The following is a 14,577-nucleotide window of genomic DNA, read 5'->3' as shown; positions in this document are numbered from 1 at the left end:
GAAAATAATGTTGAAACAATTGTTAGAAGTGGATGGAAAGTAAAATGGAAGAAAGAGCATATGAAAGGAGGTACAATAAAAGGAGTGAAAGCAGTTGCAGCTAGGGGCTGTAGGGATGCTGCAAAGAACCTAAGTAATGCCTACAATGCCTACACTGACAGCACTAGCCCCCTCTATGGGAAGTCCTGCTTACAGTAAACAAGTGAGGTACACAAACAGCAGTAACCCCTACAGGGAGGATTCGCTATCAAATAACATGTGAAAATTAGTTAGGTAAAGTTAAAAGAAGTTAAACAGCTGGGTGGGAAGCAACCAAAAGAAACAGATGGAAAGTAAAAGGCAGAAAAGTAACACACATAAAAGCAATGAAGCATGAGTACTGTTGAAAGTCTGCTGCACAAGGCACACTACAGGAAGTGTCCCTATTTGGGATTAACTGTAGTGCAACCAGCAAAGCATGAGAATGGTTTTCAAGCCTCCCTTTCTCTTGCACAATATTACTTACCAACAACTGCATGTACCCAATAGGAAGTAGGGTCAACTGGGACAGTTTTTCCTCCAACAGTGCCAAACAGAGTACAAATAAAACAATTTGGTGTGCATTTACCAGGAGGCATATGAATAAGCCCAAACTAAAATTTAACACAATCACTGTAGTTAGAACACAATTCCTTACGCTATCCTGATGAATTGTAGAACGCAAACCAAGTCTTGTGTGGCCATTAGCATACATCTCAGCTAAGTGAGGGGTCAGAGCAACACAGAAGGCACGGGCCAGGATCTCCGAGAGTCGGCTCAAGTTGATGTCATTACTGTTGTTTGTTTCTCCCTTAAAAAAATTATAAGTTCAATTAATTTAATGATTCAAATACATCAAACTAAAATACAGCAAAAATGTTCCTTTCGATAAAACATTTCCATTACTACAATTAAAAATGGTGACCAATTCTTTTAAAATATGTATATTTAACTTTAATTTGTTGTGTCACCAATTACTTCTCTTACACAAGAAATATTAAAATGAACACAATCTCTTGCCTATGGGCTACATCCAATTTTGACTATATAATAAATTTTATTTCCTAAAATTAACACAAATACACTGCTGAAACATGTCTAACCATCTTAATCACAAGGGATTAAGCTACCTCCAAATAAAACCTATCAAATTACTACACTATCTCAAAAGTATCAATTACAAAACCTAATCTCAAGCTTGCTAGCTGGCTACTATACATCACACATTCATCTGTTACCTGCAGAATGAAGACTTCTGTCCACCTTATCAAGTGAGCATTGCTGACATAGTCCGTTCCCGAGTGTATTTTTACCGATGGTATGCCATCCATCTGTTTTTCATCTACAGCACTCTTGATACTAGAAAAATAAAACCACGAGCATATCAATACAAAATATTAGGAAATGTCATCACATACACATACACAATGAGTGTCTATAATACATACATGATACACATTTACTAAAATATGACTAACAAACACCACTTGCTGCTTAATCTTTACCCAAGTTACATATTCTCAGTCTCCAACAGCTGGCCCAAAAGGATCAATTCTTCAATGAATTATCTACTTTATGAAACTGTTTTCAAGCAAATGTACCATTAACAAAATTTCTATGGTGAATTAATATTTAAACCACAAATTTGAGCATTAGTGTGTTCATCACTTGTGATGTACACTTTTGAAATATCTCATTTCTTCATTCCTGATAATACTACTTCTTAGTCATGCTTATTTGGCGGCATAATCTCTCAACGCTATTTGTGAATTCTACTCAATCCTCAATTCAGTAATGAGCTCATGATTTTCTACCCATATATTTACTGACTTAACAGATATCACCCACGCATCCTTAATTACTAGTTTAAATAGTATATTACTATCATGCACCACTCCTTTCACCATCACACTTTTCTCCATGTCAAAATACTGAGGGACATGAATTTCTATCCTCTTAAATAATTATGGTTAATATATTAAATAACATGAAAATATACACTATGATGATGAATCAAAAAACCAACATTCTATGAGGTTCACTCCTTAGAGCACTCACCCAACATTGAAATTCTTATCATCACTAGTCCATCTGATGACAACAACTTCGTCTGGCTGCTCTGCCGTTACGGGTCCACATGGGATATCAAACTCCTTCATATTTCGCAGTGCGTCACGGAGTTTGGTCATCATATCTGCAGGTATCTGTCAGAAACAAACGTATATGCCATATATGAAATTTAATCCCATCTCAATGAAGATCTTTTACAACTTTAATTAAAGTTTTAGATTTCAGTAATAAAACCAAGTTATCTTAAATGCAACCAAGTAATTTAAATTCAGAACATAAAAACCTTAATGGAAAAATGGACATGATTCCTGAATATCATCATTCTATAACTTAACAGAATAATGACAAATAACATTTACAAAGTCTTTGCAATTACTCAAGATAATAATCAAATAACAATAATTCACAAAAAACCATGGAACGCTGTTATTTTAAACTTCATTAATTTGGAACTGCATGCATTAAAGAATTTAGGGAACTTGTCTTTAAATAATTACCCTATCATTATTGTTATGACAGATTTTCTAGTCATAGATGAGATGTGAAATAGGTTTTCAACACACTTTTCTGTCTTATGCCGCTTGTTTGAATTCCAATTTGGTCCCAAATCTCTGTCTATGCAATTGCTCTACTTTTCTCTGAACATTCTGATTTTCTTTGTTTTGATATCTCCATACTGACTACTGTACTTTTCAACTGAGAAAAACAGCACTTTATAAATATCAAATTCTTACCTGAACCATAAGGCCATCTTCAACTATAGAAGACTTGGCCGATAGCCCTGAAGTAGTTTTCAGTGCACCATTGAAGACGATGAAGCTTGCCCCAGTAACTGAAAAAGAGGCGAGCAGACATAAAAGGATTTGCCATTAATAAATACTTTGTCCTCATATGACTTTTGTGTGTCTAAATTACTTTTGAGGCGTGTTTTAAGCGAGAACTACAGAACCCCCTGTTTCCATGTAGTGGCCATCATCCTGAGGGGAGTTTATTCTTCATGGGACACGGATTATTATAATCTGTCCAGGTATTATCCCCAAGACTACCCATGAAGATACACTTAGGACTGATGAACCCTCTCTTATGAGTTGCCCCTGGGATAGCCTTGGTATGAGACTTTAACTTAGCTAAAGCTAGTCAGGGACTCAAGTTCTTGGAGTAAGGTGACATGCTATCCAACCTCACCTGCCTTATGTTATATACGTTATCCAGAGTACCTGTTTTGGGATCAGTTATGAGTCTGATCTGCATAGTTGCTATTTACTGGCAATGTCAAAGAGCTAGGCATTTGGGGTGGCTGATATTTTGAAAAAGCAGAGGACTGGGTTTTAGTGGCCACTTCAGTCAACAACCACCATTTGTTCCAAGTGATTAAAAAAATCTTTTTGTATTAGACATCAGCTAAATAAGTTGTTCTTAATATAGGTCTATCAGTTTTGAAAACTTCTTGATCATTATCCTTCCAAATACACTGCTCAACTGCATAAGACTTGGTCCAGCTCTAAACCTCTTCCCTCTTTTTCCTATTGTGACCTTTGTAGGGTGCCAGATCAGCTGCTTTGCTTAATAAGAAATTAATATATTCTTGGAGGACTCTCAGTGTTTCAATTGAGGAAACTGAACAGGCAGATGGAAAAAGACCAAACTGAAGAGGCAAAAGCTGAAGTGCTGTGTTGCAGGTAGGGGGCGAAGGACACAACAAAAACCCTTCAGAAATCACTATATTGTGCTGTGTAGAGCAGAATGCAATTACTAACCTCCTTGGGGTAAGAAAGGTGAAAATTGGTGACAAAATTTGCGAATTTAAAATGACTCCTTTCCCATCTTGGGTATGCACAGAGAATATAGGTTAGTGTTATTCAAAGATAAAGTTCATTGCAACACAGGACACTTACCTTTGCGGGGTCGATTGTGGATATTGATAGCCTGAGTAGAATAATGCCCATCATCATTTTCTATAGTCACTAGATGAGAATCAGCTTGAGGACTGAAATTTGCTCCAAGGGCCAGCACATGATCATTGCTGTTGTTCAATGCTTTGGTTACCTGTAAAATACAATTCACAGAAAATTTTCACTATTTGGAAAAAGAGGTAATGGAAAAGAAATATATGAAATTTAAATATCTGAGAGATATACAAGTAACAAGCCACCTGACTGGACATGCCTGATGTGTTGTGTTATGAGTGATTATTTGTCAGTTTTATAAATTTAGTGAAGTACATATAGGCGTTATACATTTAAGAAATGTAGACAAAGTACGCTGTTAATTTTACTGGGTGTTTGTAAAGCCCGTCTTCTCATTATGTTTGGAATGGCGCAATGGTGGTTGTTGTGACGTTATGACGTACGGAAAACGGGAGTTGAGAAAACAGTAATGTAGAGGGAGTGACAAGTTACCGGTGGTGACGTAAAGTTGTGAGCGCTATTGTTTGCGGTTTTTATTGGTCAGTTTGTAAGTCTTTCTTTTGTTTATTGTGGTCGTGAGCTGACTTGGGCGAGAAGTGCAAAGGGAACAGGTGTGTAAATTGAGTAATTGTTGCATACTGGTCAGGCTGGGTGTTTATTCATGGAGTTGGTTATTAGGATATAACAGAGGGATATGCCACAGAGGACAGAATCAACTAGCAAGCAGCAATATGGACAGTGATTTGTGACAGTTTGGTCAAGGGAATGAAAAATATATCGGCAAAAACTTTGGAATTCAGGACACAAATGTCAAAAACATAAGCCTGATAATACAGGGACCGCAATGTCTGAAGTATGTTATTTACGGTATGTTGGGGTGGGGAGGGGCAAACTAATAACAACAATTAGACTTTGAAATAATAGGGTTTATGTGATTAGGAAAGGAGATTCAAGGTAAAGTATCAGATATGGAAGTGGCAGGACACAGACCAGAGGGAAGGTCCAAAAACTCAAGAAGAAAGGCATGGATAAAGATTTGCACTAAATGGAAATTTGGGTAAAAAGCAAATGACACAGAGTACAGTGGCAAGAACTCATTACACCTCTAATATTAAAAATGGAGAAAAACTAAGATACATCAATGATAATACTGATTATTTTAAAGCAACAGGCATGTCAAGAGAAGCCAAAAGGAACAGTTTATAGGGTAGGACGTAATTCATACCAACTTCTACAGAACACAGATTTGATCACTTAACAGAGAGGAAAACAACTGATTGTATTCGAGAATCTACTACTAAACAAATCCATGTTTTTAACTAAACTAAAAGCCTGATATAGCTGCTTATTGTGAACAACCGAAAAGCCTGATATAGCTCCTTACTGTGAACAAATCATAAGTGTAAAAATACAATAATCAAAAAGTTCAAATGGCCATATATCACACCTTTAAATGAAAAGTCACACTATTGTTATTAAATAATGAGGTACATTGTCAATTACCTGCTCGTATCTGTTTTTAGGAAACAACAAACTTGTCTTTTTATCTTCCATATGTATAACAAAACCTTCAATAGTGGGGACGGTGTAGGCATAATTACGAAAATCCTGAAAAAGATAAAGGTAAAGTTACAGCTTTTTCTAATTTTTTTAAGGAACTTGGGAATTCTGCTTTTATATTAGATTCCTTTACTGTTACACAAATGATAAACTAAATTATGTTATGTAAGTATAACCAATGTAATAGAAATCTTTTATATTAGATTCCTTTACTGTTACACAAATGGTAAACTAAATCATCATGTAAGTATAATCAACATAATAGAAACCTAAAATGAAGGATAAGGCATTGGCACTTGAAGAAATGTGAAGACTTACTGCACCAACGTTATCCAAATACTCACCACTAGAAGGTTCATGATTGTGTGACCTATTTCACAGAACACTGGCTTTCTATTTCTCGTTGAAACTAGAGGGCATGGGTAATACCTGAACTCTGCTCCCATGCGTAACATTAAACGAAGTGGGAATACCTGGAAAATTTGTTATAAGTTCATTTCAAAACTATCTACTATCAACGTATGAATCAAGCTCAATGATATCACATCTACTAACAACTTATTATTATCATAATAACAAATTTACCAAGACTACTTTGTCAAGTCTTTAGAATCTCATATGTTCAGCCAAAAGGATCAGTTATTTAGATAACATTATAGAAAGAAAAAGTTATGGAAAGCAGAGAAGTAACCAAAAGGTTTGTAGAGGAGGTGCTGTAAGAATGTGAATTAAAATCAGAGTAAGAGGAAAAATGAATAAAGTTAAATTTTGAACACTATTTTGGCAATGGAAACAAATATACAGTAATAGACCATCAGCACTAACACGTACAAGTGGAGTGGGAATTTCTTTCAATGCAGATATTAGGCAATGAATATTCTGATATAAATTAGGTTACTGCAAACTCCTGCTACCTGAACCTTACTCCCATGATGCAAACACACACTAAGCAAATAAAGCCTATAAAATCCATGTTGGCCTCAAAGAAATGACTGAGCATCTAGTTTCTACCTCTCTCGGCATATGTTCACAAATTTTTTTTTTTAAGTTACATCTACCGATTTATGCAATTTTGTTTACATGATTTCATTTCAGCTTAAGTGCAGGTGTATTCAGGTACAGTTACTTCTTAATAATCTCTCTCTCTCTCTCTCTCTTTCATGCAATAACCACATACTGTAGTCAATTGGATATTTTTCTCTTTCTGATCAATTAGAATATTAGAAACTCATTTTATTTGGGATATGCTCTCTCTCTCTCTCTCTCTCTCTCTCTCTCTCTCTCTCTCTCTCTCTCTCAACAAAATTAATTATGGCTTGTAATCCAGCCTTCTTTGGAGATGATTCTGAAGATTCACTAAACTCTAGAAGAACTGCACAACAATGATAGCAACTAGTAAAATCTAATGTGTGGTAAATGATGTGGTGTGGATATAGTAAGTGCAGGTTATCAAGGGATTATCGTAAGTGACGAAATAAAATCATCAAATCAAATACCTTAGCCCAGGGAGTCTCCCATTTTTGTATAAGGACGGCAAATATGTACGGAGATGGAGGTAAAACTAAGTTGCGCAGGCACTGGAAGGTAGGTCGGATATACAAAAAGCCTCCATGTTCACGGGAACCGAGGAACCCTTCCGGTTCAGTAAATATTGTATGTCCCATTTCTGTTACCAAATTACCTGTAAAAGATTATGTACAATATCAATTTTCATGTCAAGAGTGAAGATAAATAATGTACCTCTTCCTCAACTGACAGAAACAGTGATTTAACAAGTTATTTGTGTAATTTTACTCCATGAAGAAAGAGTACACAGCAAATAATACTGTATATGAACAACAGCCTATAACACCTTTATGCAAACTTGAAGTTGCATACAGGCAGTCCCCAGTTTACGACAGGTCCGGCTTACGAAGTTCCGAGGTTATGACGTTTTTCAAATATATTTTTCAGAAATTATTTCCCGGTTTACGACGCATATTCCGGGGTTACGACTCGTCGCACGTCGATCTGATGGAAGAAATATGACTCCAAAACAGCAGAATGATAAAAATTTGGAAGCTTTTTTGATGAAAAACTCAATAAAAATGCAGTTTACATTGTTTTCAATACATCCAAAGCATTAAAAGTAAGGTTTTCTTAGGATTTTTGACGATTTTCGACAATTTTTAGGGTTTAAGACGATTTTCGGTTTACGACACTGCGTAAAAACGGAACCCCTGTCGTAAACCGGGGACTGCCTGTATCACTTAGTAACTTTCAGTTAAATAGAGATTAAAATTGCATTGATGGTAGCAACCAACATACCCTTCACCAGGTCTGAAGTAATCTCCAGTTAGTGAAGAACACCCACTGACCCCTCACAAATAACATCCTGTAACCTCTACTAACCTTGGTTTGCCTGTTTATACACAGTTTGGAAGAAACCAAAGACATCTCTTGGTGGATGACTCTCGCCTGGTGCCACTTCTAGCAGTATCACCATTTCTTCCTGACCCACTGTGCACAAACCTCTGGTGGCAATGTTCCACACCTCAACGCCCACACAACACTCGACTGAAAGGTTATTAGCTTCTTATCAACTTCATTCAGGATATATCGTGAAAGTATAACTTTATGAAAAAACCAAGAATTCACAAAGGATATGAACTCATTAACATGAAAATATAACTTTATGAAAAAACCATGAATTTACAAAGGATATGAACTCATTAACATGTGTATTAAAATAAAATGGCATCAGGCCTTTAAACAATAAAACATTAAAAACAAGTAAACAAGCCAACATATCACTGCACAATTTAAGTTTCACTCTATAATACTTTGATACATATGAATTAAAGTCTACCTTGCAGTAGTATAACTTGTTTGCACTAAAACCCAGAATACTTTTAATGTGACCAGAAAAACTTCTTAGTACTCTGAATAACAAACCTTTCATATTTACTTAAAACGATTGCAAGCTTTCCAAGGGCCTAGTATAAATAGAAAAGTACAGCAAACAAAACCTTAGATAAAATGTAACTGTGAGATATTACCTAGCTATAAAGCTCCATTTCTATCATAGACAATTACGGATTTTTCTGATTTTACTAACCCAACCTCAGTATAAGAAATACTAACAATCAATGCAAATAAATGGCTAGTCATGACCTTGTCTACAAGAAGATTAGTGGACTAGTTTTCTGACATATATATAATTCACCATAAAGAACTTGAGGAAGTTGAATTCCTGTACGAGCACTATAGATCTAAGAAACTGGGCGCTTACAAGAGAATGACCAACAAGAATTTCCTCGTTTGTCTGAGCAATAGGTTCCTGTGTTTTATCAAAGCTTTCGAAACTAATTTTACTCCACAAATATATGAACTTCATTTCATTTGGCTGTACGGGCAAGTGTGACTAGTTCTGATACACAAAGAAAATCTTGTGTTGAGCATCATGTGTCCATTATGACAGCTGTCCACTTGCCTTTCTACTCAAGTGTAGCTACTCTTTAAAAATTAATAACAACTGTAATTCAAATAACATACTAAGGGTACAATAAACACAAAAAACTGGAAAACTTACGTTTTACTACTTTGACTAGGACTGTTAGGTTCTTACGCACTGCAAAGACAACAGGAGGACCATCCCCTCTCAACTGCTCCTCCAGTTTACTGCTGTCTGGATTGTCTTCAAAAACGTACTCTGAAATTTAAAACAAAACACCATCACCCAGTGTCCATTTCAAAAAGGGTTGGCCGAACTGATACTAACTTAGAGTGCTATGAAAAGCTTAGCCCTTCTTCCAAAACTCTGGAAGGAAATGGAGGAAGAAGACAGAATATCCACAGGGTACCATGGAAAGAAGAAGAAGAAGAAGAAGAAGAAGAAGAAGAAAGAAGAAAGAAAGAAAAAAGAAAGAAAAAAAAAGAGAGAGAGAGAGAGAGAGAGAGAGAGAGAGAGAGAGAGAGAGAGAGAGAGATCCTGTCTAATTTCAAATAAAAAGTGCTCAGAAGACATAGACTTGGTCAATGTAATCCAGAACGATAGAATTTCAAGTTATCCATAGACTGAGTTCTGCCAATGTAAATATAGGCATTTCCTGGTACAGTATATATACTTACTGACAAAACATGATGCAAATAATATACCAAACCAATAAACTTCAGATCAGTACTGCCCGCAATTCTGACTAGAGTATTTGTAAGCAAAATTTAGCTTAACTGAGCCAGAGAGCATTTATGCCTTTACAAAAAAAGTACTGAATATTGCTGCAGTTCAAGCATAAGCAATAGATATGTAAAGCAGAAGTTGTGGAGAAGTAATACCAAAATTACCCATTTTCTACAAAACGAAAAAAATTATCTCAAAAACTACCTCAATAATGGAACAAAAAACAATTATATTAATTATACCATACCACCATTTAATGGGAGAAAGGACTATTATGCATAACTAACAGTAGTGACATACATTAAGAGAAAAAATGTCTATGATATCAATTGTACCATAACAATTAATAATATACAGCCTGAAATACCATACAAAAAATCCTTAAAAGATATGATATGTGTCACCATTACACAGCAGAAACCCTGAAAAAACAATGAACGAATTTATTCTGAAAATATCAACTCAAGTGCTGTGAATTACTCCTAATAGATTTCCTAACATGCAAATCTAGTGAAACTGACAATATTTACGTCCGCTTATACTGTATTTTCACTAAAAGCCTACCATTCACTTTCAACTAAATTTTTTTTTCATCATGAATGCTAATTGCCCAGCTAATGCACTAGTGTATGCTAAAACAAATCACATCATTCACAGGCACTGTCCATGCGATCTTAATGTCAAGATGGAAACGGCTCCTGAAAAAGAAAATATGTAACATAAAAAACTAAAGCTTCACTGCTGCTTTATATACCAACCCTTTTTTCTTTACATTGAACAGAAGGTAACCTAGATTTACAGACCTTACTGAATAAGTTACAGACAACAAGGTGGACGTACAGTATGTGTCCGACCACCATAAGGATTTTCACTACAATAAAAAAAATTCTGCAAGGAGAAAAACAGAATCTCTTCAGTTTGTGTAACCTTACTACAATGAAAAAGGGTAAAGTGAAGTCACTAAGGTAAAAGATGAGAAATGCTGCTAAAAATCCATGAATTTCTTTCAAATACTGACAGTGGCAAACACAAAAGCTTTAGCTAATACTTTCCTGCTATCAAGTCAGCGGCAACTTCACCAAATATGGGGGTTATTTCTCAACAATCAAACTGTGAAAAATCAAATGGTGAAAAGATAGAGAATAAGTCACTCGCCTGTCAAAAATTTAGCATCAACCTTCCCACTGTCTTTCAGTTTCCTCTTGTACTTTCTTTTTTCCTTTCTGACAATGAAAGTAATTTGCTTTAATCCACTTTTCCTAATACACTGCCAAGTCAGATTTTCCTCTTGAGGACTCCACAGGGTGAGTATTTCTTCATTCTGTTTCAGTTCATCCTCATATCACCAGTCAACATTACCACCTCTACAGATGAAACAGTGCACCTTCTAGCCACTTTATTTTGCTTCTTTGTACCTTTGCCCTTAACTCCACTTTGGTGAAATACAAATGACTTTATTGTCTTGAAGCATAAATACTTTAATCAAAAAAAGTTACAACTCCGACAGAAATGAGAGAGAGAGAGAGAGAGAGAGAGAGAGAGAGAGAGAGAGAGAGAGAGAGAGAGAGAGAGAGAGAGAGAGAGAGAGAGAGAGAGAGAGAGAGAGAGAGAGAGAGAATACTCCTAAAAAGAAATAAATATACTCTACTCTTGCTTTTAAAGCTGTTCTAAGTATGTGCTCAAGACCCCTTCCCTTAAGACAATTTCTGAGCTTAAAATATAATTCAGAAAATCTGACAGCACTTTTCAACTGTTGCATGAAACATTACATATGCAGGTATTCAAGAAAGTGAAAAACAATGTATTTTACTTTTTTTATGCAGAATACCATGTCTACCACTAAAAACAGCACATAGAATACACACACTCTCAGTTGTGGTAGAATAAATAATGATACTCATGCTGGTTATTTCAGACTACTCTAGAGGGAGTAGAAACAGCAGCATTTTTCATATGTTTTTTGTAAAAAAAAAAAAAAAAAAAAAAAAAAATAAGAAAGAGAGGGGTCCAAGAATCATAAAATGCATCCAACGGTAAACATCCTTCAACTTTTGAAAGTTCAAGTCCTAAGAATATGTTCATAAAACTTATGTTGCGTGAACAAGTCTAGTCTTGGTTCTATTCACAAGTCTAACTTCTAGGCAAATACAAAAAAAATTAAAATAAACTAACGTCATCATTCCGAAGACAAAACATTATCTGAAAATAACAGGATATAGTCAGTTTAACTCCTGCATGGAACTGGACCAGCATTTTCAATTTGAAATTTTCTATAATTTCAAATATCATACTCACATACTTCTATAACTTCACTCACAAATTAAACCTCAAGTGACTTAAAAGAAGCTAGTGTACATTACCTAAGGGTTCAGTTTGAAAACTGGCTCAAAAGTATAAAGTTTACTTGAAATTCCATGTTAAAAAATCCCAACAGGTCTTGCCAAATGTCATCTCGCTGCAATAACACTAAGCCTTTCTATTAAATGACAGCACAGCTGTACCAGTGCTGTTTTTGAACTTGAGTGCTATTGTGACCCAAGCAGCAAATGTCACAATGAGGCCGAAAGAGTAGCGTGAGTGAATGAGTAACACAAAAACAGCAACGTATCCCACCCACCTCCGGAGTTGGGGGCTTTCACTACAACGGGGGGAAGACCAGCCCCAGGAGGAATCAAGCATCGATCAGGGGGAAGGGATCGCAGTAACCCTCCTGGACCGCGAGCATCCTCACCACCACTACTGCCTGCAACATGCCCACATATACTGCAAATTACCCTACAGTGATCTGAGAAGTGGTTGTTCCTCTTCTGTGGTAGTGAAGTTCAAGCAAACTTAAAGCAAAAGGAAGCTCTTCAATTTTGAATACAGACTATGGAACTTATTTACTGAGTGTTAAAAACTAGTATCTCGTCTGTTTCATTATGTATAAATATTACATAGTCAAGGAAATCATTCAAGCAATATGGCACCAATTGCAAAAGCCTTTGACATTTAATACAATGTGAACAGAATTTAGATGCTTCTTATGATTATCAACAATTAAAAATATGAGTCTTGAAAAATACAGTGAAGCATGGTTAGAATAATTTTTATCAGAAACAAAAGTCTTCAAATCTGCTCTGATAAAACTAACTCTATAACATTAACTCATGTTATATCGTTATGTACTTTATACTGAAAAACATTGCTGTCCTTCTAAATTATATAGCCCAAATGATATCTATGAAACTTTTACATTTTCCGAGTCAAAATTTTTCTTCAGTCCTTCTAACAATTTACTTTAAAATCTTTTCCTTTTCAAAATCTAGTTTTAACCCTGAGTAAATAAAAACAAATTTCCCAATTTCATCTTTTTAGGAGTTGAAATACTTTTAAACTGCAAGTCTAAAATAAAATTTTTTGTAAACACTACATGTACTTTCTACTTCTGTGGCATCCAGGTAAAATAATGAACTGTATCTGGTATTATCATAGCTACTATAAAAATAATGAATCATAAAGAAACTATATTACCCTAATCTTTAATATACATCCTTTGGTTTAGTTGAAACAGCCTCCTCACAAAAGTATTAAAAGAAGTTGCCCCAATGCCCAGAATAACACCTCAGTACACCAATGTTTAAAAGTTGAAGCCATCATGCATGGTTCCTTAAAATCTAGGACAACAGAAGAATTGAAGTACAAAAGACAGACAAGGGTTTATTACCTTAAAAACCTAAACACTACCCATTAAGGGAGGAAATATGATTTCATTGTCTATCAAAACTCATTTTATTTACAATATATACAAATTCAAGAATCTCAGTATTCAACAACTTGGATACTATAGTGTACACAGTACAGTAGGGTGTAAGGAAGACCCTAAGATTCAAGGTATTAAAGAATACAGAGTACAGAAAAGAAAAGGAGGCCTCTGTTATTATTATGACCAAAATGTTGCTCAATGAGAACACTGAGTTACTTTTCTTGACTATGACAGGGCTCACCTTAAGGAGTTGTTCTTGAATGGAAGTTGAAAAATAAAGTAAGGTAAAATGAACAGACGTGAACACACAGGTGAGAGTAACCTAGAGGAAATGGATGAAAATTACTGAGGACAAGAAAGCAATTCTACTAGGGAATAAAACCCTTAGTGATGTCTAAAAGGTGCCACGAAGGCACATAGTAATGCTAACCTACTTCCTAAGGGGAGGAAAAATGGAAAACAGACCTACACAAAAAAACTCCTCTATGAAAAGTAGTATTTTAACATGAGGCTGAAATAAACACAGAACCAGGCAATAAACCCTGGAGAAAGGATCACCTGTGAACTCTTCAGTACAATACACTTTGAATGCTCACTGAATCATAGTTAAGAAATCATTCAAATAAGGTAGTATAACATCACTGCAGAATTTGCTAGACAGGCTGTCCTGTGACTGCTGTATCACTATGAAAACACTAGAGACTATGAATATGGATGTTGTTTCAGAAGGCAAATCCTATAATGAAGGAAGTTAAATCCTGAAGGCCATTAACTATTTAAAGATGATACAGAACAACCCAAAACTGACCACAAAAATGCTAGTTTCCATCAAAGACCTCATACCAATAAACTACAACATACTTTTCAAGATACCAGGCATATTTGTATTACTTGCAACCATGCAAATACTTCATTCAAGTGCCTCCATGCTAAAGTCATACATAAAATCTGTTTCTCTAGTCTTTCCAATTGCATATAGGTAGCAACTAGCAAATTGAGCTCCTTAAAACAAAACTCATAGAAATCCGAAAAAGTATTCCTGCCCAGCATTTGCTTTTCCTTCTAATTCACCATCAGCTGAAATTTTTAAGTGGCATACACTGAAGGAACCACACAAG

The 14,577-nt window shown here is 35.4% G+C and overlaps 1 protein-coding gene across 9 annotated transcripts in view; it reads right to left on the bottom strand.

The window, feature by feature from the left end:
* Positions 1-14,577, bottom strand: part of Sara (Smad anchor for receptor activation) — a 41,394-nt gene that overhangs the window by 1,378 nt on the left and 25,439 nt on the right. For 5 of the 9 annotated variants that reach the window (XM_067131691.1, XM_067131697.1, XM_067131699.1 and 2 more), the window contains 10 exons: positions 9,127-9,246; positions 7,947-8,111; positions 7,052-7,236; positions 5,900-6,028; positions 5,499-5,603; positions 3,984-4,134; positions 2,823-2,920; positions 2,077-2,222; positions 1,257-1,377; positions 677-829 (listed from right to left, as the gene is read on the bottom strand). In XM_067131691.1, coding sequence (XP_066987792.1) covers positions 677-829; positions 1,257-1,377; positions 2,077-2,222; positions 2,823-2,920; positions 3,984-4,134; positions 5,499-5,603; positions 5,900-6,028; positions 7,052-7,236; positions 7,947-8,111; positions 9,127-9,246 — 1,373 coding nt within the window. Of the gene's footprint in view, positions 1-676; positions 830-1,256; positions 1,378-2,076; positions 2,223-2,822; positions 2,921-3,983; positions 4,135-5,498; positions 5,604-5,899; positions 6,029-7,051; positions 7,237-7,946; positions 8,112-9,126; positions 9,247-12,331; positions 12,458-14,577 lie in introns of all 9 variants that reach the window. The other 4 variants (XM_067131689.1, XM_067131695.1, XM_067131696.1 and 1 more) reach the window with 1 other exon arrangement.

The sequence above is a fragment of the Macrobrachium rosenbergii genome, chromosome 30 (assembly GCF_040412425.1).
Source record: "Macrobrachium rosenbergii isolate ZJJX-2024 chromosome 30, ASM4041242v1, whole genome shotgun sequence".
NCBI lineage: Eukaryota > Metazoa > Arthropoda > Malacostraca > Decapoda > Palaemonidae > Macrobrachium > Macrobrachium rosenbergii.
The sequence above is the reverse complement of the archived record's forward strand: the minus strand, read 5'-3'. Positions and strand labels throughout refer to the sequence as shown.